The sequence below is a fragment of the Pelophylax lessonae genome (genome assembly GCF_965119305.1).
Source record: "Pelophylax lessonae genome assembly, chromosome: 10".
In the NCBI taxonomy this organism is placed as follows: Eukaryota; Metazoa; Chordata; class Amphibia; order Anura; family Ranidae; genus Pelophylax; species Pelophylax lessonae.
The window spans coordinates 63,367,619-63,393,927 of NC_138777.1; the positions used below are offsets into that span (position 1 = coordinate 63,367,619).

General features: G+C 40.5%; 1 protein-coding gene across 1 annotated transcript in view; it reads left to right on the forward strand.

Moving 5' to 3' along the window:
- The window catches only part of LGR4 (leucine rich repeat containing G protein-coupled receptor 4), a 166,061-nt gene extending 150,885 nt beyond the window's left edge, over nucleotides 1–15,176 (forward strand). The window contains exons 13-18 of the mRNA XM_082270765.1: nucleotides 1,328–1,399; nucleotides 5,564–5,635; nucleotides 8,971–9,096; nucleotides 9,754–9,875; nucleotides 11,601–11,678; nucleotides 13,365–15,176. Coding sequence (XP_082126891.1) covers nucleotides 1,328–1,399; nucleotides 5,564–5,635; nucleotides 8,971–9,096; nucleotides 9,754–9,875; nucleotides 11,601–11,678; nucleotides 13,365–14,641 — 1,747 coding nt within the window. The 3' untranslated portion in view covers nucleotides 14,642–15,176. The remainder of the gene's footprint in view (nucleotides 1–1,327; nucleotides 1,400–5,563; nucleotides 5,636–8,970; nucleotides 9,097–9,753; nucleotides 9,876–11,600; nucleotides 11,679–13,364) is intronic.
- The last annotated feature ends 11,133 nt before the right edge of the window (nucleotides 15,177–26,309 follow it).

The window sequence follows — 26,309 nt, forward strand, 5'->3', positions numbered from 1 at the left end:
ATATTTCAAAATTTCCTTGTTGTTGCTTATTACTACCTAATAAGACAGACGTGGAAGGAGAAATATTTTGGCAAATCAGAAGACTTTTGCAACTAAAAAAATACTGGCTGATCCAAATTGGCATGCAGTTCACTTGACCCGTAGGCTCCTTTTTTATGTGACTGAGTAATGTAAGTTTAGCATGATTAAAGCTATGCTTACCCCCCCCCCCCCCTTCTCCTGTGAGTCACAGGAGTGCACTTAGTAGCACCTTTTGACTCGTATTCAGCCAACAGCAGGCTAAAGTCTACTGTTTGCTTACATCAGTCAGCCGGTCCAGGCTCTAGAGCAGGTATCCTCAAGCTACAGCCCTCTAGCTGTTGCGGAACTTCACATCCCATGAAGCAGTGTGAAACTCAGACATTCACAGACATAACTAGGCATGATGGGAATTATAGTTCCTGAACAACTTGAGGACCATAGTTTGAAGACCCCTGCTCTAGAGGGATCCTGACTTTAATATTGGGATCCACTCTGATGCCTGAGTGGCAGTTGGCTCAGCCTCTCAGTGCATTGCTGGGAGCCTGCCACTCTCCTCCCCTCCACAGCCCAGTGCTCCACTGAAGACTGACAACCGAGTGATCAGAGGTCATTAATTGCTCAGTTCTCAGTCTTGGAGGCAAGACAAATGACAGATTTTTTTTTTTAAATCCCACACTTTTTTTTTTTTTCTTTTAATTTCACCAAAACATAGACAAAACAGAATTTCCGCTTGAATTGTATGTAAACTTTTTTTTGTTTTTTTTTTGTCTTTTTAAAAATTGGATTTCTATTTCGCTTCCTGTCCCTGAGACACAACTGAAATTGAGAGGATATCTTTCTCCAAGTGGAAATTCTCTTACCAAATTGTCACCATCACTTTCTCCCTAGGTGGCCATTATATTATAAATAGACGGTGAATCTTCCCAGTGAGAACGCATACAGCAATATAAACCTGAAAAGAGTTCTGACCCCTCAATAGAAATAGTTTTGGTAAAAGATATACTTTTACAATGGGTCTCTCCTCTTTTTTTTGTCTCCAATAAAATCAGTGTACATTGACAGGGGGATTAAACCTTTTTTTATTTTGGTCTACAATATTGTGTTTGATTTTGTATAATCTTATTGTACACCAGTAAATACTGGTGTGGCATCGGAGAAGCTTATAAAAGGTGTCTGCGACCTAAGTAAACTTTCATATGGTTCCTGTCATAAAACGTTGATGTCAGTTGCTTGGTCTATAATTATTTTTAATATCTTACACAGCAGGTTAGAATTTGAAGATTTATTGTGTTTGTTCTACTTCTAGTTACCTACAACACAATCAAATTACTGAAGTTCAAAACGAGTCTTTACAAGGCTTGACATCGTTACGTGTGCTGTAAGTATGGAGTTATGGAGTTATTTATTCCTTACAACAAGTTACCTCTGTTTTTATAAATATATACTCCAATAGGTGTATATTCTTCGCGCCTAAGAAAGCCTACTTAAAAGGGGTAATGAAGGAATAGATTAAATTAAGGGGAGGGTAGCAGCTGCTATAGAATGGGTGTAGGATGAATGAAAAAAACCCCAAAGTAATTGGGATTATATAGCGCTTGCTATTGGGAAACGGGGTACACAGTGATCTAAATAAATTATGTAAAACCAATATACATGTATAAATATATAAAACCATTGATATGTGATTAAAATGTCTTAAACAAGATAATGGTGTATCACACAATATTGCAGTGTATAATCAATAAATATTCATAAATATCAAATTAGAAATAAATCAAATCACATGATTTGATTTATTTCTAATTTGATATTTATGAATATTTATTGATTATACACTGCAATATTGTGTGATACACCATTATCTAGTTTAAGACATTTTAATCACATATCAACGGTTTTATATATTTATACATGTATATTGGTTTTACATAATTTATTTAGATCACTGTGTACCCCGTTTCCCAATAGCAAGCGCTATATAATCCCAATTACTTTGGGGTTTTTTTCATTCAAGTTACCTCTGTTACATGGCTGTCCTTGACGTGTATCTCGGGCAGTTATATCTTTTTAGCAGGAGTGGTGGGGGATGGCAACTGGGACTGCAAATCTGTGGTCACCATATTAGATGCACCATTTTAGCTGAATTATCCACCAATGTTAATGCTGTACCTGTGAATATTAACCTAGAAACTTTTATCCTGGTCTTGAAGGGGAGCCAGTGTTGACGGTACTCCAGAGAGGCGACGCCAGCAAGCTCCCTCTTGATTGGCACGGGATGATTCATCTCTGCACATGTGCCCAGGAGTTAAATTACCCCGGCACCAAGGCGTGCCAAGAATGTACTTTTTAAAAAAGTTTTTTAAAGAGGTTGCAAGCAGGCAAATGAGGCTGGCCATACATGTTATATTCCCTTGTACAACATTCCTTTAGATATACCAAAAACCATAAGGCTCCATTCACACATGAGCATATCATTTTCAGGCTTTTTTTTCTTCGGGCTATTTTAGGCTTTTTTTTTTTTTTTTGCGTTTTTTGCAGGTGTTTGAAGGCAGGCATTTACATCTAACAAAAATGCTTGTAATCTGCCAAAAAAGAAGCTTATGTACTTTTTTGAGCTTCAGGCGATTTGCTTCAGGCAACAAAACGCTCATGTGTAAACAGGGGCCATTGAAATTAATAGGATTTTGCTTGTTAGGTGTTTTGAGACTGCAGAGATGAGCGTTTTACGAGCGGAAATTGGCTCAGATGTGAACAGGGCCTAAAATAGGTCAAAACGAAATGTTCAATTGTATCCAGTAATGCTGGATACACACTTTACAATTCTTTGGATTTTTTCCTTTAGATTTACCAAAACTATGTAATATGAGGTCAAACCTAAACCCTTTCAATTTGTATGCAGTCAGGCAGGCCCTTGCACTACATAGTTTAAGGTAAATCTAAAGGAAATTGAACAACAAAAAAATGTATAGTGTGTATCCAGCTTTAGGCAGGCCCTTGCACTTACAAGTGGTTGTAACGTCTCTGTTATTAAAAAGAAAAAAAGAAAAAAACAAAAAAAACATGTTATATTTACCTCCTCTGTGCAGTTGGTTTAGCACAGGGTAGCCTGGATCCTCCTCTTCTCAGGTCAGTTTTTGCTGCTTCTAGCCCCTCCATCCTGTTGCAGCTTGCTATGGGGGCAGCCTAGCTAAGCTGCAGCACAGTCTATCCATTCAGACATGGAGCTGTGGTTCGGCCCCGCCCCCTCTCTCTCCTGATTGGCTAACTGACTTTGACAGTAGCGGGAGCCAATGGCACTGCAGCTGTGTCTCAGCCAATCAGGTGGGAGAGTCCCAAACGGCGAAGGGACTCATGGACATCGCTGGATAGAGAGGGGGCTCAGGTAAAAATTAGGGGGTGCTGGGAGTCTGCTGCACACAGAAGGCTTTTTATCTTATTGCACAGAATGCATTAGGAAAAAAAAAAAAAACCTTCTGACTTTACAACTCCTTTAAGGTAAATCTAAAGGAAAATAATTGTACAAGAAACATGAACAGGTATAAGTTTGCTTGCCTGCTCCCAATTATTTTACTTTTTCACCTTATTTTCATTTTTTTTCTTTTCAAATAACTGTTTGTTAAAGGTTTTGTAATTTTTTCAAATAAAAAATAAATAAAAAATCTACACATATAGTTACACAATAAACAATTTATGTAACCTCACCCTCCTTTCAATTTTAAAAAATAAATCTGCCATTTTGCTAATTTTTGGCAAAGTGACAATTTCTCTTGATTGGGCACCTTTCTGATACTAAACTGCTGATCTGTTCACCTGTAAGGGTCCTTGCACACGACGCACTGTCCGACGAGGTCCAATCTGCTGATCCCCGCTGCGCAGGCAGATGACAGCTCTGTCTTCACTCTGTGTTCAGAGATGGAGCTGTCAGATCCCCGCTGTCCTCTATGGGGAGATCGGATGAGAACGGATCGCCTGTCCATTCTCATCCAATCCCATCCAATCCGATCTTCCAGACGGATGGAAAATGGGGTTTCCATCCATCCAGATTTCATGGATAGGATCGGAAGCGGATAGCAGCGGGTGTCAACAGGGTTGTCTCCGCTGACATCCGCTGCCCCATAGGGATGCATGGAGTATCCAATCAGGTCCGCCTGAAAAACTGACAGGCAAATCGGCTCGCCCGTGTGAAAGGGCCCTAAGAGCGATGACTCCAACTCCTGTGTACTCTGTGTTGGTCTGTGTCAGAGCTTAAACAGGACATTAAAGACATTCTCACCTCCGTCACGTGACCTCAGGTAATACCAGGGATAATTCAGATACTTACATGGCTTGCATTTAGAAAAATGTATGTAAAGTTCTTCTATATCTACTTGGGGTTCAGCTTTAAAGAGACAATGCCACTTTGCCCGTGCAGGCGAAGTAACAGTGTCTGTGTAAAGTCATCCTAACCCACTGAAATTTACCTTTCCAACAATCCTCCACCACTTCTTCCTCTGGTGGAAAAATACCTAGTGCTTCTGGGTATGAGGAAGCTTTGTGGCTTCCCCCTATGATGCATTGTCCCAAGCACTGTCACATGGTTGCAATGTCATCAGTCTCTTTTGAGTTCCAATACAACCTAACACCTGATTCTTTGGCAATGGCCAAAGTGAATTTCTTTTCAAGGGCCTCTTTGGAGGGGCAGAAAAAGAATCAGTTGTGCAGAGTACAGATGAGCTCAACTGACCTGCGTTAGGCCAATGATCGGAAACCAGGGTGCCTTTATCCTTGCAACGGCAGCCCACACAGTTTAATTGGTTGCTAAGATGTAAGCGGCCACGCCATAACAACGAATAAACTGTGTGCCCACCTTTATCCTGGCAACCAGTGATGCTGTGTGGGCTGCCCGATATTATTCTTTGCCAGTATACAGGAGGCCTGGGTTTGGATTGATCTGACTTTTGCCAATCTCAAGCCAGTTTGGCTCTTAAAGAGGAAGTAAACCCTCCTCTGCAAGTTGTACCTATAGGTAAGCCTATGATAAGGCATACCTATAGGTACTGTAAATATCTCCTAAACATGTACCATTTAGGAGATATTTACCTTACATGCAGCCAGTGACGTCACTGGCGCATGCGCTCTGAAGGAACGGCCGCTTGTGCCGTTCCTTCACAGCCCCGTGCCGTGACCGTTGGCTCCCGCGCACGTGTGCAAGAGTGACATCACTGCGGCTCCGGCCAATCAGATGGCCGGATGCCACGATCCCGGAAGAGGTAATCATAGAGGTAAGCGGGCGGCACGGCGGGGGCTCGTTCTAAGGTAAGTATTTCATAATGAGCTAGTATGCGATGCATACTAGCTCATTATGTGTTTCTCTTTCAGGTTGAAAACAACAAAAAAAAATTCTATGGGTTTACAACCTCTTTAATGGTGTAATAAGGAGTTGACAAGTACACCAGAAATAACTTTAAATGGAGTTGATTTGCAAACCTTATTTTGCCTAAAGTAGGGATATTTTTTTTTTAAAGGATTAATGTATCAATGTAGATTTGTTGTACCGTTACAGAGACCTCAGCAGGAATTCCATCCGTTGGATCCACAGTGATGCTTTCACAACCTTGAATTCCATATCTAAACTGTAAGTGCGTTCTCTTCCTCCTTTCCTAACATTACCAAGCTGCTTTTCATTTTCTAAGAGGATTTACTTTCTAAAGGATTTAATAAGCTCACAGACCCCCAGGGTAGAAACAGGAACAACGTAATGTAACAGTAAAACAACAAACATGCTTTGAAAGTGCATTTTAGTCAGATTAAGATTTTTGTGGTGCTATAGGAAATGTCAGATGCATGTCCAGAAGTGAATTCTGTAATATAGTATTATCAACCATGGTTACAAGACAACACAGACCTCCGGTGGCCTTGTGCCAAAATGATCCTACATGTTTAGAAGGATTCTAGTTTAAATAGTAAATAGTCCATGCTTAAGTGAAGGTAGGTTTATCGAGGGGTGTAACTATGCATCCTACTAGGGATACAGAATCGAATTTGCTTTTGTTTCCAAAGTGTATATACATTCAGGCTAATGCAGTCTGTATAAATTATTCTATAGGAAGACTACGTTGGGCCCCCAGTGTTGCTGAGCCCTACAGTGATGGCATGGGTTGCTATACCGATAATGACTAAACAGACTTAGGAGCCCCACACCAGTTGCCATCCATATCACCAAATGGCTTAAGCTTGTTTCCTCACAAGCCATGACGCTTTTGACACCTTACACCTTTAACCCTCCCATGGGCTTAGTCATACACTCACTAAGCCTGTGGGAGGGTAAAACACATCAGAGAGGCGTGGCTTTGGAGGAAACAAGCTGCAACTATTTTTTTGTACACTTGGTGATTTCTCTGGTAACTGGTGTGCGGTTTCCTATTCTTTTTGACGGTCATTTTTAGTACACTGGACAAGGAAGCCCTATTGGATGCCGGCACCCAACAGCATTGAAGCCACCGGGCTGTTGTACGTTTGTGCTTGGAGCAGCGCTCTTAATTCTTCTTAGGGATGCAGTTGCTATAGCTCTAGTTCAGAGAAAGAGATGTTACTTCGCTCAGGCAGTTGGAAATTCGCAGCCAGCCATGGGTGCAGGAATTCGGATCACCACCACAAACGGGATACAAGAGAAATGGCCGCACACCAAGGGATGGCTCACAATGAAAGGCTTTATTGAACAAGGATGCAAGTTACAGCAAAATGGATGGTAGACATGTTTCACACGACTCACAGTGTGCTTGTTCACTGTGAGTCAAGCACACTGTGAGACATGTGAAACATGTCTACCATCCATTTTGCTGTAACTTGCATCCTTGTTCAATAAAGCCTTTCCTTGTGAGCCATCGCTTGGTGTGCGGCCATTTCTCTTGTATCCTATAGCTCTAGTTCAGCCCTAGGTGTCTTATAGGGAGTCCTCTCATTACCGAAAGTGTCACCTTGGTGTCACTGTTGCTTCAGCAGACTAAGATGTCTTATTTGATGATGTCATTGTATCTAAATTGTTTAACTGTAATATAGTTACATAGTTAGTCAGGTTGAAAAAAGACACAAGTCCATCTGGTTCAACCAATAAAAAATGAAAAAAAAAAAAAGGAATGAAAACCCAACCATACTATCCCATATACACAATCCGATACCCACAGTTGATCCAGAGGAAGGAGAAAAAACCCCAGCAAATCATGATCCAGTTTGCTACAGCAGGGGAAAAATTTCCTTCCTGATCCCCCGAGAGGCAATCGGATATTCCCTGGATCAACTTTACCTATAAATATTAGAACCACTTATATTAAGTACACCCAGGAAAGAATCCAGGCCTTTTTGAAAACAATCTAGTGAGCTAGCCAGAACCACCTCCGTAATGGCGGTCTTTACCTGTAGTAGTGTTAAAAGTGACATCTTATAATGCAGTTTTTGTTCTAAGCAAAAGAAGTGATTCAGGATTGTGAGCCACTTCTGTGTTAAACTTGAAGGTCTTTAAAGATGTGTTCCACCTTTGGTTTAAAGTGAACTCTTTACCATTTTTTGGACTTTTCTCATTCACTTCTTTCCCTTACCTCTTACACAATTAACTATCATTTTTATTTTTTGCCTTAAGTAAATGCCTTCTTTTGAAAAGAAATGGGGTGCACTAACCGTACAATTGTGCAGCAGCACTGAAAATGGGGAAAATAAATGTGATAAAAAATATAATGCGCTCAACACAATCATAAATTGTAAACATGTAACATCTGGGTTGTCCCAAATATTATAGTGATCATCATACAGTGTTAAAAACCATATGTGAAAGTTCTTGATGGAAAAAAAACATAATCTTTAACAGTTGTGAAAGAATATAAAGTCCTCCAATTGATCCAGATAATCTCAAATAGCCAAAGATCAAGCTTCCATCAATAGTGGATCTTCAATCTTGCTAATCTTAGACCGATATGTGAGGGTGAAATAGAAGAAATAGCCTCTTACCAGATAAAACTAAAAAGTGAGCCTTATTGGTGAATAGGCACTTTCCACACTTGAATAAATTAAATCAAGTGAGGGGACACCTCGGTGGTAGTGCAAACTTCTTACCAGAAGTATGTAGAGGGTAGGCATGAACCACTGTTTATACGGATGCACCAGGTATAAGGTATCCATTGGCGGCTTCAATGTGTGGGCTGAATGTTTCTCTACTCCACCATATCCAACTCACCGATGTGGTTAGTGATACTGTACTCTATTGTAGCTCCCCCATAACAAAAGGTATAAAGTGCCAATAGTGCATTATCCTTTTAAAAAAACTTTATTAAAAAAGAAACACACTTACATGACAAGTGGAAGGAACTGAGCATAAACAATGGTTCCAAGTGTACCAAACGTGACCGCTTGCAGTGCGTAACACGTGGCGTGGCGGCGTGGCCGCTCCCTCCAACACGTTTCTCCTTATCAGGCTTCAGCTGGGAAAGAACAAAATGTATGCTGCAGCTTACATGTCCTTTATTTGCAAGTACAAAAACATTTCTGTTGCTTCTGCCAGAAATGTCCTTGTCACTTCCTGTGTTTTGAACTGAGATCTCAAACAATGTTGACTTTTTCCATTATTTTGTATGAACTACATAACACCACTTCCTATGTAATGAAAATGAGGAGGTGTTTTTTCACGGAGTGAAAGTGCTGCTCCTCCATAGATACAGTGCAAGTGAGTGTTGTCCCTCTAGGGCAGGAAGTGTAGTACTGTTGGGATCACTAGATGAACATTCGGGTGAAAACGGAAAATGAATGCAGCCACTACATCTAAGGCCCAGAAAACTGCAATATATTACATTGATATTGCTTTTTTTATGTTGGGGGGGGGGGGGGTACACTTTATTTGTCATTTTTGTTTTGCTTCTGTTTTTATCTGGCCGTCTGCTGATATGTACTTTGTTTTTTACTGAAATGTAAATGTGTTTTCAGAGATATCAGTTTTAATGAACTGACAACGTTTCCTACTGGAGGACTTCATGGCCTAGCCCAGCTAAGACTTACGGGCAATCCTTCCTTTAAAGAGTCACTGCCAGCAAAAGATTTTCTGAAACTCCAGTAAGTTATTGCCAATGCTCTTGGATTGTAAGCTCTAAGGAGCAGGGCCCTCTGATTTCTCCTGCATTAAATTGTAATTAACTGTGCTGTCTGCCCTCGAGTTGTAAAGCGCTGCACAAACTGTTGGCGCTATATAAATCCTATATATTAATAATTATAATGCTCAGTTCTTTAGGCACTGTGTGGTAAGTTAAAAATGAAAACCCCCTGGTCCAAACAATAACCGAAACCAGGCCCAAGATTGCCTATATAAAGCTTGAATTTCAGCAATTTCTCCTGCATCAGCCAACATTTGGCCACAGGTGGTCTTTCAAGCACCACCTGACTTTATAGAAGTTGGTTTGAAAATAGACTGAGCCAGGTGGAAAATTATTTTGGAACACTCAAATCTATTACTGTTGGCTCATCCACATCCTGCAGCCAATTTGGATGTACATGGTTCTTGTCAAAATATAACCTTGACGAAATAAACTATCCAGTTCAAATTGTATTTGTGTCTGTACGACCATTATAGCTTTCTTTACTATTTTTTTTCTATTGATGAGGGCGCAATTTTCTTTTTTGATCTTGAAACATCTGTGCAATGTATCATTGACCACATAATGTACTACTTACTACGTGTTCTTGATGTTGGGTTCATGTCTTTTTTTTTTTAAGGTCAGTGTCTGTCCCTTACGCTTACCAGTGCTGTGCATTTTCTGCATGTGATTCCTACTTGACCTCAACTATTGAAGATGATGGATCAAAGTATCAGAAATTACTGATGGACCATGAGAAAGGTATGTAACTACCAGGGTACAACTGGGTAAAACAGACAAAAAGATATACTAAAGAGCACATTTGGACTAGGAAAGTAAACCAAGGATGTAATTTAATGTCAAACTATTGAAGTTAATCTTTAGGCAGATTATTGAAGATGAGTTTTGATTGGGCCACTTGGGTTGGTTCAATCTTTGTTTAAATGTTTTTTCCTTTTTGTAAATAAAGGCCCCTTAATGCAGGATATCAACCGAAAATATAGGAGACCTTCTAATGAAATAAAGACTGTTCACTTACGGCGCTTTTCCACTGCATGGAACCGAACGGTTCGGCTCGCTTTTGTGCTTTTCCACTGCTGGTACCGCATGGTATAGTGTAGGAACGGTTCGGTACGGTACGGTGGCGCTTTTCCACTGCATGGAACCGAACGTTACGGCTCTCAAAAACAGTACCTACTCTATTGTGGTTCCAAGAGGTACCATACCCGGTACCATATCCCACAATCCTTTGCATGCAGTCACTACTAGCCACTGATTGGTCATAGAATCCCACCCACCCTGTTGTTATCCCACCCACTTAACTTAAGTACTACTTTAGTGGAAAAGCAAACCATACCGTACCGTACCATGCGGTACCAGCAGTGGAAAAGCAAACAGGGCCGAGTAGAGCTGAGCCGGTACTTGCAGTGGAAAAGTGCCATTAGCAAAGTTAATGTTCTAGAAAATGTTTATGTTCAAAATTGAAAATGCAAAATGTAATATTACAGTAAAGGCATACATAAAGTGCATGAAAATGTTTACACCCCTTTCAGACTAAGAGCATTGACTACAGGGTGTGCAATCCCATTGACTTTGTGAGGTCAGCACTGCATTGAAACACACATTGCCTGGAATTGTTCTTTCAGATGTTATCTTTAATGTTACCCTTGTAAATTCTAAAGACTAGTTATGCAGTTCATTATAATAAAAATTCACTTTTGGGTGGGCAGGCAAGGCGACAAGGCAGAGCGGGGATGGAAGTATTCAAAGTTTTTTTTTTTGTTTTTTTTTTTTCCCCCAGGCATTACTTATTTTATCCCCAAACCTTCCTATGGGAAAATGAGATCCTTTAAGAATATATCTCAGCATTTTTTTTTGTAATAACCTTGCAGCCATAGTGAGAGAACTTTTTTTACTCGCTGTTCCAACACCAGGCTTGTAGAATTCTTGTAGAGGCAGTTACTGGAAGCTCAGTTCCTATTGAAGTGTGCCCACACCCATAACCACATCTCCCATAATCCCTTTTCTACACACAGTATGTGAACAGGCTTTTCGGAGTCAAGGCAGCTGCATTGTTTTGCTGGGAAATGTATGCATGTGAAGAGAGATAGGTGTAGTTCTAAAGTCCAGCAGGCAGGGCTGATAATTCTTGGGGTTGCAGTGCCACAAAGACTCCTGTTGTCAGTCAAAAAAGGAAGTTTGGAGTTCATTGGTTTTCTGGCAGATCAACAGATATTTTTCTATACGTACAGCATGTTTTAAAGGGGTAAAACATGGGAAAATTTGTCTGTGTTGCAAAGATAGACTGAGTAAGAATTGAGCTTAAAATGTAGGCTTTTCTGGCATGTGCTATTGGCAACCTTTTATTTTTTTCCCTGGCTACATCTGGTTATGTTTTGATATATCTGGATATATTCTGATAAAAGCAGTAACAGGCACACCTTATGAGAACTGCCAGTTAATTACACTTTGCTTCTGATGTCACAGGAGCCCTCGAAGATTATATGATCACAGAGGATGAGAAAGATCATGTCCAGGCTGCTGTCCACTGCAATCCATCCACAGGTCAGTCTGTTTTGTGTGTTTAGATTCCTGTTCTCTGCAAATGCTGCTTTTCCAGAAGAGATAAACAAATGGTAACGGGCAGGAGGGGAAGGAAAAGGAAAGTGGCATTAATATGGCATGCATTTTGAGATCAGATAAATAACTGCATGGTGTTTTACTGCATTTTGGGAAAAAAAAACATCAGAAAGCCCTTATAAATTGTCCAAACTTTTTACAAAAGACATGTTGGGTTATTTTCACTGTTTTAAAAATATCAAGAAAATTCAGTAAAAATAGCCCGGAGTGGCAGCAACTAAGCCATTGGAAGCTGGCTTCTAATAAGCAATGTCTTAGAAATGTGCATACTGCCTTTGCTGTTGATCCATGTATGGCGTAACTTACGACCCCATTATTTACTTGCACATAATATTTGCAGCATCTGCATATTTGTACAATTAAGCAGGCTCTTAAAGAGGCTCCCTATTTATTTGCAATGAAAATGGTTAATACTTGCTCTTACCACAACCAGTACTTGCTGTCTCTAAGAAATTATGCTGGTTGAGTACTGAGATATTGTTCTGTGTGTTTAAGGGTTGGAAACATATTTTCTTCTTTAAATTTTCAATAAACATTACTGGAAAAGAAAAGTTATGCTGATTGAAACATCTTAGGCATCCAATACACTTCCAGAAGTGTCAATTGCCTGGCCCTCTCTGCCTGTTGTAATTTCTCTGGACCCTACTTTACAAAACACAATGGGGGATAAGCATCTAGAAGTGGTCTGGATGCCAAAGATGGTTCAGTCAGTGTAGCTTCTGGACACAGCAGGTTTTCGTGGTGGGAGGCATAAGTGGTAACCCAAATATTTGCAAGCATGTCTTTGGGTTCAAAGTTTAAAAAAAAAAAAAAAAACAGCAAATGGGTCTTTCGAAACACATTTCAATCTGTTGTAGTCTAGCTCTGGGCCAACATCTTCTGTGCCTCACTTTTGATCTATCAGTGTAATTGCAGCTTGGCAGAGTGAGATATAGGAAGGGTTGTACCAGATCTTGATTTTGGGATCTAAAGTCCAGAATTTGCATAATTGGGTTTGTTTTGATCCTGTAGCAGAGTAGTAATTTTTTGCATAATTGAGCATGCAGGAGTCCATTCTTCTGCTCTGAAAGCTATATAACCTAACTGGCAAAATAGCCATAAACATTCAAGCATGGCCTGGACTGGCAATGACCAATGGCATCTGTGTAAGTGCATAATTTGATTTGGGTGTCACCGTAAAGACCTTTTCAATTTTCAGCTTATGATTTTTTTCTAGTTTTAGTAGCGAATAAAGTGCAATTTTAAATCTTTGTCCCTTGACTCTATTGTCCAGGTTATTCAAGCAAATTTCCACATATAAATTTTAAGCCGTTGCCTTCTCCTGCTGTTCTTGGACAGCTTAAGTTTGCTGATGCTAAAATAACAGAATGGAACAGTCTTTCCAGTAATGAGCTGAGTTGTGAAAAAATGTTTCTGGTATTCAGGTTTCTAGCAGTCAGTGCAAGCATTGATGGATGTCAACTTTCACTGAATCAGATATGCACAACTCTGTCTATGCACATGCTATAGACATGCTCTGTCTATTCACAACTAGTCTTTATCTGGTATGTTGATATTTTATGCCTATTTTATATTTTAATAATTAGATTAAAACTTTTTTATTTTTTTCAGGTGCTTTCAAACCTTGTGAGTACCTGCTTGGCAGCTGGATGATTCGGCTCACGGTGTGGTTCATCTTCCTTTTAGCCCTTATCTTCAACATCGTTGTCATTGTGACCATGTTTGCTTCCTGCTCTTCACTGACATCCTCAAAATTCTTCATCGGTCTCATCTCTGTCTCCAATCTCTTCATGGGCATTTATACTGGCATTTTGACAGTACTGGACACGGTCTCTTGGGGACATTTTGCAGAGTTTGGCATCTGGTGGGAAACTGGCAGTGGATGCAAAGTGGCTGGGTTCCTAGCAATTTTCTCCTCAGAGAGTGCCATTTTTTTCTTGACCTTGGCAGCCATCGAACGGAGTTTGTCTGCAAAAGATATAATTAAGAAGGAAAAGAGCCAGCATTTAAAGAAATTTCAGATTGCATCAATTCTTGCTCTGTTTCTTGCCATAGCAGCTGGATGCTTGCCATTATTTCATGTCGGAGAGTTTTCTTCCTCTCCTCTCTGCTTGCCTTTCCCGACAGGAGAAACACCCTCCCTGGGCTTTACAGTTACCTTGGTTCTTCTTAACTCGCTGGCTTTTTTGGTCATGGTTATCACCTACACTAAACTGTATTGCACGTTGGACAAGGAAGACCTCTCAGAAAGTGCTGAGTCCAGTATGATCAAACATGTGGCCTGGCTGATCTTCACCAACTGCATCTTCTTTTGTCCTGTTGCTTTCTTCTCCTTTGCACCACTGATCACAGCGATTTCCATCACTCCGGAAATCATGAAATCTGTGACTTTAATATTTTTCCCTTTGCCAGCTTGCCTCAATCCAGTACTGTATGTGTTTTTCAACCCCAAGTTCAAAGAAGACTGGAAACTTTTGAAATGGCACTTAACAAAGCGAAGTGGCTCTGTTGCAGTTGCAACCAATGCGCAGAGGGGATGCGTGACTCAAGATTTTTATTATGACTTTGGAATGTATTCTCACCTACAAGGTAATTTTGCAGTGTGTGATTACTGTGAGACTGTTCTATTAAAGAATCCACTTCCTTGCAAACACTTGATAAAGTCTCACAGTTGTCCTACGTTGGCAGTTGTGCCTTGCCACCGATCGGAAAACTACTGGTCAGACTTTGGTACTCAGTCAGCCCATTCAGATTGTGCAGACGAGGAAGATTCTTTTGTGTCAGACAGTTCTGATCAGGTCCAGGCCTGTGGTCGTGCCTGCTTTTACCAGAGCCGTGGATTTCCCTTGGTTCGTTATGCATATAATATACCGAGAATGAAAGACTGAGACTTAACTTCTAAACTTATTTCTGAAGGACTGTAGCAGTGGCCATAGAGCACAAATCATTAAGGACCCAACAGCAAAGGGAGCACTTTTGCAAGCACATCGCCTTAAAGAAGGGAAGTGGACAAGGGCTTCAGGACTCGGGACAAAACCCTTTGAGGTCTTTGAAGCAACATGTGCTGAGTTGAAAAACTCTAATATACACAGTAATGCCTCTGAGGAAGTCAAAAGACTTTTCAAAAAATAATGTGTAAACCAAAATTTTACCTGAAAAGTTTTTGTATGTGTTCTAATCTATGTAATGTTGTATTTGTTTTCATTTTTATATTGTGTTATGTCTGTTTTGAATTTTTTAAATGTTGTATAGTTCTCACATACTACCGTGTAGGTATTTGAGGGAATGCCATTTGAAGAAGGTCTTGTGCTCTTAACCATTCCACTGTTCTTTTCCCAAATTGAATGCTCGTGTGGTTTGCCAATCTTGAAATTCACGTGGTTTGCAGAACTTGTATTTCATGTGCACAGGTCTCCATAATATCATATATTTTTTTTTTTTTGTTTAATGGAAACATGTGCTTGGTACATATTTACAAAGTGTACCGGTAACCAAAACCTTTTTTTTTTCTTTTGTTAAATTTGGACAGAGTGGGGAAGAATTAAAATCCATGTCAAGTTTTACTTCCATCCAGGGATCTATTGGTGAGATTTTTCCTCACTTTTTATTTTGTTTAGAAGGCAAAGTTTTACCAGTCAAAAAAGTGAGAAAATTTGCAACAGGGAATCAGACAATTGAAAAGCTGATGTTTGAGCATTCCCTTTTTAACAGAATAAATTTACTTCTGTGCTGTGCTTCTGTTTCCTTAATTTCTGTCTGGAATTCTCCTTCTGGATAGTGAATAAAGAGAAATCTCCGCATAGCAGTAAAGTCTAACAGAGGTTCTAATTTTTCCCCACTGTCTCCAAAACAAAAAAAATGGCTATCTATACACTCTATAGCTTCCAGGTTGTCTAGGGGGCTGCACAAGGTGTCTGTTTTTACGATGCAGGTCTTCTCAGACAAAAAAAGTGCCCTGTAATTCTAATGCAAGTCTAGATTTTCTGAAAGTGCCAATTTGCACAGGCCATAGCACATTGACCACCTACCCCTTTTTTGATAGCACACGTAATGTACCCAAAAGTACTTTTGTGTTTTTGCTAACATTGTCAAGAAGAAAATGGGAGGGGGACCATAATTAACTAGACTAGAGAAGTAAGAGAAAATCTTCTCCAAGGGGACCCAGGCTGCAGTTAAAACCTGGGTGTGTAGGAAAACCCCCAAAAAGCTAACACATGAAGTCCAGATTTAAATGTATCTAGTTTAAGAAAATCAACATGTTTCCAGGATACAAATGCACCCCCCCCCTTTACCAGAGCGTGGTACTGTTAAAGTGTGTTCTTTACACAGGATCCTGGAGAGGTAATTGGAATGATCACTCCAGATATCTGATAAGCTAGTTAAAATCTGACTAGGTTCTAACAAAAAAAAAAAATGTCTGAAGTTACATTTGAACACCAATTAAATATCAAAATTATCAGCACTATGAATATTTTAAAAACTTGATTTATACTATATAGTGCTGATAAGTATTGCCATCTGCCTTAGCCATAGAGAGCAGTAGTATGGGGGACACACTTCACATGAGGTTTGGAGTCACTAAACACAGGAGTGCTCACATAGGTTGGAATGGTGCATAACAGTTGTAAGTAATAGCCTAAAGTGAAGCATTAATAATGTGTCCATAGCCATGTACCTTGTGGGCTTAATAACTCCAGATAACTTGCTGTTGGGGTCTCATTTGGGGTGTCCTCTCAGTTTGTAATACTGTTCAAAGTCAAATCTACTTTATTGTCAATTCTTCCACATGTACAATACATACATACAGAGAATCGAAATTACGTTACTCTTAGACCCCCGATGCATACAGATGACATCATAAGTAGGGTGTTCTTGGCCTTGCAGTGAAAGAGTAAGGTATGGCTGATAAGCAGATAATGGTTTACCAGCTTGCTGCTGAATATGGTACTCTATGGAGCTAGTTTGTTTTTGTCAAACTACTCATCCATGTGTTCTTTTCCAAGTCTCTCAACTGTAATACAGCATGGCTGCTGTAGCAAAGTCCCATTTTTTTTTTTAAACTATTTTTTAAATGAACACCAGGCATGGGCCAATAGGGTAAAGATTCAAGGTTTTTAAAATGTATCTGTAGCAATCCATTAAAAATAGGCATTTCTGATGGATGAAAATTTGTTTCATCACCTAAAGTAATCTTCTAGTTAATTTAAAAAATGTTTATATATTTAAAACAAGCAAATGTGGGGTCATACGATTATATATATATTATACTATATTGTCCGAAGTATTGGGGTACTTGCCTTTACATGTACGTGAACTTTAATGGCATCCCAGTCTTAGTCCGTAGGGTTCAATATTGAGTTGGCCCACCCTTTTGCAGCTATATCAGCTTCAACTCTTTTGGGAAGGCTATCTACAAAGGTTTAGGAGTGTGTCGAAGGGAATTTTTGACCATTCTTCCAGCAGCACATTTGTGAGGTCAGTGACTGCTATCCCGTCGCACCCCACCTGCACCCCTAAACACTATGAGCTCTGCTGTACATAATCTGCAGGAGGCTAATTCCAATTCAAAGTAAATTTTGGGTACTTGCACTGCTAGCATTTAGAAGAAAAACCCTTTAAGGATGTAATCATGGATACAGAGCTGCATTATGTGTTCTTTTATATCTGCCTGAAGCTCAGCTTTAAATAAGGTACATTTGTTCAGGCTAGATGACATATAGTATCAGCAGTGGTGGTTTAGTCAGTTATTGCCTTTCTGGTCACAGTTTTCCAATCAGGTGCTAATTTAATAGCCAAGTGCTTGATGTATCTCTTAGCAACAAATGATGTGATGAGTTTTATGTTCTAAATTTCAATGCATAAGCTACAACGTTCTCCAGGTTATGAGGTATAACATGAGGTATATCATTTTGTGTTATAAAAAATCTCCACTGTATGTATATTTCTGCTGTCCAAATTGCTTTTATCATGCTTTTTGTTTCTATTTGTACCATACATAGAATAGACTGCAGTTCACCATAGCTCTTTGTGAAAGACGAAGCAAAAAGGTTTTGCATTTGACCACAATTATAGGACTCCTCTCGGCAGTCCCTGCAACTCCCTTCTTCCCTTTAGTTATGGTGCTAGAATTTTTCACAAATTGCTTTATTTAAGGCCTCGTTCACCCGGGCTGTAGGTCGTGTTCCCCGCATCCAATTTGCATGACAGGCGAGTGTGACTGGCTCTCAATGGAGCTGGTTTGCACAGGTCCTGGGTGTCCGGGGTCCGCATTCCAAAGGCTCCTATGCATGTTTAGGTCTGGTTCAGGTGTGAATTCAAGCAAAAATTCAGACCTGATTTTCACATGAACCGGTGAACAGGAATGCATCGGACCACATGCAAGGAACCTTACGCTCAGGTCCACCTGTCAGCTTTTCAGGCAGACCTGACTGGACGCTCTTTGCAGGTCTATTAACAAGCAGATGTAAGAGCACTCCTGTCTATTTCCAAAATACTGAGGCACTGGAAACTTTTAGACTTGCAAGTGTAGTCAGATGAAGAAAAATTTCAAACAAGCTCAACAGCTCTGGCAAAGTGGCTCCCAGCCTCCCACACAGCAAGACCTCCCTCTATGGTCACCTAACCAGACCTCAAACCATAGAACTACATAAGGGAGCACCAGGACAAAAAAGTGGATAGGAATCCAGGATCATTTTAATTAAGTCATACAAAAACAGTCAAAGCGTTTGGAGGCAATAGGGCTCAATGCAAGATAAAACTTGGATGAACTCCGATTAAAGCCTCGTACACACGCATCGAAAATTGGCAGGGAATTTTCGTCCAACGACCAATCTGCCGATTTTCGGCTTGTTAGTATGATGCTTCCGACAACCAACTCCGACTTTTCGGCCGAAAAAATCTGGTGTGCAGGCTATAAAATTTTTGTCCGCCGTCAAAACACGGCCGATTTTCGTGCAGTCAGTACAGATTTCGACAGAGAAAAATCGAATGAGCAAGACTGGGCATGCTCAGAGAAGAAAGAACACAAAGAAAGCAAACCAACACATGACATCACTTCTGAAGTAGAATTTTGTTGGGCGAGAAAATTCGTGCGCAGTCTAGGCACATTCCAACCAACAAAACACCACTCTGGACAAAAGATGGACGATCGGTCGGCCGATAATCGATGCGTGTGTATGGGGCTTTAGTCCTCAGCAACTGCTGTCAATTTTTGTTCCTTCATGAGGAAGGTTCTGCACAGGTACTAATATAGATCTGTGAAGTCACCGTTTTCTTAGTCCATCCAAGTTCTATCCTGTATTGAGCCCTGATGAAGAGGGAGCCGTGTTGCCCGAAAAGTGTTTGTTGTTTTTGTATGACTTTTCAAATCAACACCTGAAATGATCTTGGACTCGTTTATCTGATTTTGGTCTTGTGCTCCAACAGTGCCAGTGTGTCCAGCCGAAGTCACTGCAGGTAATCACTGGCTGTGCAGATAGTAACAAATAGCTGAGGCCACCAGTGACCGGTCTTATATTGAATGGGACCGTTGGCTGTACCGAACAGCAGAGATCCGCAGCAGGAATCTGATTCTTGCTGCTACTATTTACACCGATCCTAATCACTGGTGTGAATGTAGCCTAATAGTTCATATGTTGGTGGTATTCATTATCATGTCAGACACAATTTTTTTTTTTTTTTTTTTAATTTTAAAACCCTAAAGATTAGTTAATGACTTGCGTATTTGATATTAAAAAAAAAAAAAAAAAATCTACAAAGCATTGGTACCATATTTTGATCACAGATTTGATTCATTAATTTGATAATACAAAGGAATAAATGGACAGGTCTACGCTAACTAATAATTATGAGCACTTAACTTCAGAATCAATTATTAGTCCGAGCTTTTTTAACTTTTTTTTTTTTTTTTTTAAGCTTTTAATCACCCTATTTAACTTACCTTGCAGACAAAAACATAATTCATTAGACAATGGTCCTTTTTATCGTTTGTATCTATTGATTTATGGGTAGTTATTTGTATTGTGTTGTCATCTGTCTTTAGAATTGTTAAATGTTTGTTGATCATTGTACTCGCAAAAAAGCACAATTTGTCAAATCTGATTCCTTGCCACCATTACTTTGTTGTTCTCTAGAGACATTCCAGTCTTGACAGTGAAGCTAGATTGAAGTTTTACAAATTAAGCTGTATATAGTGAGCATATTTTTGTACCTTTGTACTGTAAATTATTTGATAGAGCACAAGGACGGGATGTATAGCTTCAGTTTATTTTGTCAATTAAAGCTACCTCCTAAAACTGTATTGGCTGCCAGTAGCAGAATAAATTGGTTTATATACTTTTTTTTTTTTTTTCTTGCATTGTACATAAGCTCTTTTGTACATAGGTGCTGTAATAAAGAAAAGTTGTATATTAATCGAGGTAGGGGGTTTATGTTCTGTAAGTTGTAATTTTTTTATATGCAAAGCTTTTAACAAGTAAAGAATTGTTTTCCATTGTGCGTTTTTCTTTGGCATGGGGGTAAGTCATCTAAGGTGAGGATTAAATCTTTTCAACTGCCTCTTAAAAATCCTTTTAACAAAGGAGTTTGGCATGCAAATATTACAGTGTAAGAAGTGCTGTGCGAATGGTTGTTACCTGTTTTTGAAATGGTCCTAATATTAAATATACCATCCTGCTACAATTAAATATAACATCCTTCTACAAAAAGAAATAAGTAAAGGGTAATGGTCAAGGATCTCACAGCAGCCACTCGTGACCAAATGCCTAGGCACTTGGTTATATGAGTTCTGATGCTGGACTAGTTTATTCTTGCGTTCAACAGAGAGTACATGAACAAATGCTTAGCTACTCAAATGGAAGCTACGGGGTTCCAAAGTGCCAATGCTGCCAAAAAAAAATAAGTATTGTGATCTACTAAAATACCTTTTACCATCTTTTAGTGTAGCACGATGGAAAGGTTGGAAGGAGTTTATATTTGATCCACTTTAATGCATTTAACTGCATAGGAATAGAGTACCTGAGTGCATGGCTCTTTAAAGGTCAAAAGTCAATTGGCTTTCCTTTAAGGGCAGTTGCATCTTTGTTTTAAAAATAATATTGTAATGAGCCCACAAAATTATTAAATCATCAGTTTAAATGCTATACCTTTTTTATACATGAAGATTTTCCCACTTAACCACTTCAGTACTAGGCACTCTTACCCCCTTCCTGCCCCGGCCAATTTTCAGCTTTCAGCACCGTTGCACTTTGAATGACAATTGCGCGGTCATGCAACACTTCAGTAGTAGTGGTTCTTCATAAGTGTGGCCCAAAATGTATTCTGCTACATTTCTTTGGTGAAAATAACCCAAATCTGTATGTAGGTAGTCTGTGTGTGAGTTAGGGTACAAAAACTATGGTATATATCTTCAAATTGATCAATTCCGATGTACTGACGGCCTATCTCAGTTCTTGAAGATCTAAAGTGTCGGTTCACACTATGGCGATCCGACTTGGGGGGTGACTAGTGAAGTCGCCGTGCACCGCGACTTCGGCGCGACTTGCATGGACTTCACATAATGGAAGTCAATGCAAGTTGCTCCGATGTCGCCCCGAAGTAGTGCAGGAACTATTTTCTAAGTCTGAGCGACTTGAGTCGCTCCTATTAGAACGGTTCCCATAGCACTGAATGGACCGCGACTTGTCAGGCGGCCAAGTCGTCTGACAAGTCGCGGTAGTGTGAACCGGGACAAAATGCCAGGACAGTAGAAATCTCCCTCAAATTACCCCTTTTTGGAAAATAGACAGTCCAAGGTATTTAGTAAGAGGTATGGCGGGTTTTTTGAAGTTGTAATTTTTTCTAAAATTTTAGAAATTTAAAAAAAAAAAATGTATTTTTTTCTGTTACCAGTGCAGTACAGTGTCGTCATATATCTAGTGTGGCAGTGATCAGAGACGCTGACTGGTGACTGTACGCAAAAAAAGTTAGAATTATTTTTTTTTTAAATATTGTGTTTGCTTATAGCAGCGCATTACATTGATCTAAGCAAGCATTTTACTGAATGAAACTGATCATTCAGCATGTTTTGTTGTGATTAGCTGTGATCAAATTGACCAATCACAGCTAGCAACGCAGTTGTACACATTGGATGGCATGAAAGGAAGCCAGCTATTCATTATGTACAACTGTCGTGTGACCTACTGTAAATCGTCACGGCGGTCACATGGTATCGACAGTGAAGTAGGTACACTGATCAGTCATCAACTGTGCTCTGTGCACACGGCCGGTGACAGGTTGCGCTGCTTTTTTTATCTCTCATTGCTTTACCATACTCGCCATAACTGAAACCTGGCGTCAAGGTTTTCACTCGGCTTCTCCTGCTGCCCTCTCCTATGTTAGCCTCCATTAGACTCACTTCTCCCGACCCAGTGGATGGAAAGGAGAGGAGTTGTATTCCTTCTATTGCTGCAAAGCGCCCTCGAAATTCTTCCTACCTCTCCTTTCTATCCCTCACTTCTTTGGAGGCACACTGTATTCGCCTGTTTTCTTACATTTCTCAAGCTCAAGCAATTTATCAGCTTCCATTATCGTGCTTTTTTTGATGACTTCGCTGCCTGGCTACCCTACTTTCTCTCCTCTGAAATACCTAGTGTGAAACATCCCTGTTAATGTTAACAGCCCAGCTACAACTGAACTTCACCTTATCTTTTGACCTAACACAATGGACACACACTTCCTCTAATTCCAATGGTAATACCCTTGACCTTGTATTCTCCCATCTCTGCACTCCTGGCAACCTCACCATCACCCCCTTTCCTCTCTCTGATCACAACCTCATCAGTTTCACGTTATCTATGTCTCCAACCACCTATCCCTCCAAGCAGCAAACAATTACCTGCAGAAACCTTTGCCATATTTACCCTTCTCTTCTCTTTATTCTGCTACTGATCACCTCTATGACAACAACTCTCCCCTGTCCTGACCTGACCTGACCTGGCCATCTCTGTCTACAACAGTTTACTCTCATCCTCACTGGATGCACTTGCTCCTCTAGCTACACAAAAAATCAGGCCCCGACCGTTACAACCCTGGAAAACCGACCACACCAGAAATCTCAAAAGAGATTGCCATGCTCTTGAAGGACTGTGGCGTAAAACCAAATCCCTACAGGACTTCAACCTATATAAATCTGCCCTCCTAAAATACAATTCCTACCACCATGCTGCCAAACAAACCTACTTTGACTCTCTTAATAATAGCTTGTCATCCAGTCCCCATCAGCTCTTCTCTGCCTTTAACTCTCTGCTTTGTCCCTTGCTCCTCTACCCACTAACTCCCTCACTGCCTAAGAGATTGCCAATCAATTCAAAGACAAGATTGATGCAATATGTGAGGACACCACCACTGTGCATACATCTACCCCACTCAATATACCTTGTCTAACAGCACAGTCAACACTTTCCTCTTTTGAATTGGCTACTACTGAGGAAGTTACAAAAAATTGTTCTCAGATACCCACCCAACCAATTGTACCCTGGATCCTGTTCCCTCCCAACTACTACGGTCATCCTCTTATTCTATCCAATGCTCCCTTACTCACATCTTTAATATCTACCTCTCTACTGGCACCTTCCCCTCCCATCTATAGTATGCACATATCACTCCCATACCTAAAAAGCCCTCACTGGACCCCACTAACCTGAATAACTTAAAGCGGAGTTCCACCTAAAACAAAAAAAAAATACATAAAAATACCCCTGGGCCAGTCAGGGCAAGTGCATTCCAGAATGGATAGCCTCTAAACTGTCCCAGGTTGCACTTAGCTTTTAGAAGAAATACTTACCTTGAAAATGTCTTGTCCAGCGCTGCCATCTCAGGTGTGGACAGCTGAAGCCAGCGCAATCCTCTTCTGCGTCCTCTTCGGTCCCACGATGCACTGCACCGACCCCGCCGTCACTTCCGGGGCTGCAGCGTCATCCCTGCACAGCTTCTGGACATGCCCAGAAGCTGTTTAGCAAGGTATGACGCGCCTGCACCGGAACTGACGTCGGGGTCGGTGCAGGCGCATTGATTCCTGGGAGCGATGACGCTCAGCTCCCAGGAATCATTGCAAGCCAGGAAGTGGCGGCTGTGGCCGCAGAGGGAGGGAGAGAAAGTAAGGTAAGTATATTTTCTTCTAAAACGAGGTAAATAAAAAAAAAACTAAAAAAATTGCGATTATCCGTTTTGTTTTTCAGGTGACCCGGAGCAAGAAGATGGACCGAAGTTCAATTTTAGGGTGGAACTCCACTTTAAGACCCATCTAATCGCTCCCATTCTCCTCTAATTTACTAGAAAGCTTAGTTTACAATTGACTTAGAGCCTACCTCATTGAAAATAACCTACTTGACCCCTTACAGTCTGGCTTTTGCTCACAGAACTCCACAGCAACTGCCTTCCTAAAACCCGCTAACGATTTACTATCTGCTAAAACCAATGGCCGCTACTCCATACACCTACTACTTGACCTCTCTGCAGGCTTTGATACTGTGACCATCTGCTCCTTCTCAATAAACGCTGTTCCCTTGGCCTCCAAGATTCTGCTCTATCCTGGTTCTCCTCCTACTCATCACAGCGCTCCTTCAGGGTTACCTACAACTCTTGTCCCTTCTCCTCACCCCCCTCTCTTCTCAATCTACACCTCCTCCCTTGGTTACCTAATAACCTCCCATGGCTTCCCTCTTAACCCTCTTGTATTTTATTGTATTGTCTTCCTTTTACATTGTAAAGCACTGTGTAAGGTGTTGGCGCTATATAAATCCTGTATTATAATCATAATCTGATGTTAGTACAGTGATCTCCCATGCTGTTCAATTGTGTTCTGACAGGGGGGGGGGTGATGCCATTGGCTGAGAGTTATGATTGGCAGACCTTTTTCCCTTCGGCAGGGTACACATGGGCCGAATATCAATAGAAACCGGCCGATGCCACCTGACAGTCAGCCTGTGTGTACTAGGCTTCAGATGTGTTATTTGCATTTCCCTTTTTAGGCTGGCTTTTCTTACATTTTCATCTGGTGATCTGGGCAGTAAGTCTATTGTTTTTCACAAGCTCTCCAGCAGAATTTATCAGTTTACATGGATGAGACAAACCACTTAACACTGAGGTGGGGGGTTAAATGGATCCGCTTTTAAGAACAAGCTGTTGCTGTAACTGAGCAAACAGATACTGTGTGTGTCTCTTCTGCAATAAGGACCCTTTAGATGTGCACTGCTAGTTTGCATGCATACATTTCTAAAGATACCAAACCGTACTTGCATTTAGGGCTGTGTGCGCACAGGGAAGAATCCCCTGAATGCAGGCTGGCATTCAATGGGCACATACTGCCCAAAACATTAGCACCTCTAGGGGCAGTGTCCACTTGAAGCAGCTGCCAGCTCTCATATTTGGATAGGCTTCTAGCAGAAAGGCTGAATGGTGCACCTGTGACTTGAGCCCACACCTAAAAGCCAGAGCCTCATGCACTGGAGTTAAATGCCCAGTGTACATGGAAAAGAGGATTAGAAAGGACTGCAACTCATCACTAAGTAACAACTCTTAAGTATTGCATATCTTCTAATGAAAATGCTTTTTTATTTTTTATTGGGCTTGGGATGGCATGCAAGTCATTGCTGTATGCACAAATCAGTAACAAATAAACCCTCCCTGTTTCCAGCCTTTGCCATTCCTAAATTAATTGTGCTACATGGGAAACCCCCCCCCCCCCCCCCTGTCCGAGAACAGGCATATTAAATGTTTATAATTTAATTAGGGGTTGTCTAACTATTTTATGGAGTAGATAATTCATTCTTTTTATCAAAATTTTAAATCTGCTCTGATTTACCACCAGCTGTATTTTCTAAAGGAAAACACATGCCAGAGTACACCACCCTTCGGATGCCGCCAAAAGAAATGTTGCAACATGATCTGTGATGCTTTGCTACTGTAGCTGCAGTGTTCCTAAAGTTACATTTGTCCCTCTGAATGTTGTGTGCATATCAAGTCCAGCTGATGCTTGAAAAGACTGCAGAGCACCCAAGGGGTAGACACTTATTATATAGGGGTTTTGAGGGCTAAGCAAACTAAGTTAAACCCTTTGGCCAATCAATTGTTAAAGCTCTGAAAGTGTTGTTTCCATATTTGTGTGTAGCATGTAGCGTGTTGTTTCCATATTTGTAAAATAGCTTATCTTATTACATACATAGTCAGGTTGCAAAAAGACACAAGTCCATCTGGCTCAACCAATAAAAATCAAAACCTAGCAAAGAAAACACAACCATGCAATCCCATATATACAATCCTATACCTGCAAGTTGATCCAGAGGAAGGGGAAAAACTCCAGCAAAGCATGATCCAATTTGCTCCAGCAGGGGAAAAGAAATTCCTTCTCGATCCCCTGAGAGGCAATCGGATATTCCCTGGATCAACTTTACCTATAAATATTAGTACCCAGGTATATTATGAACACCTAGGAAAGGATCTCGGTCTTTTTTAATGCAATCTACTGAGCTGGCCAGAACCACCACTGGAGGGAGTCTATTCCACCTTTTCACAGCTCTT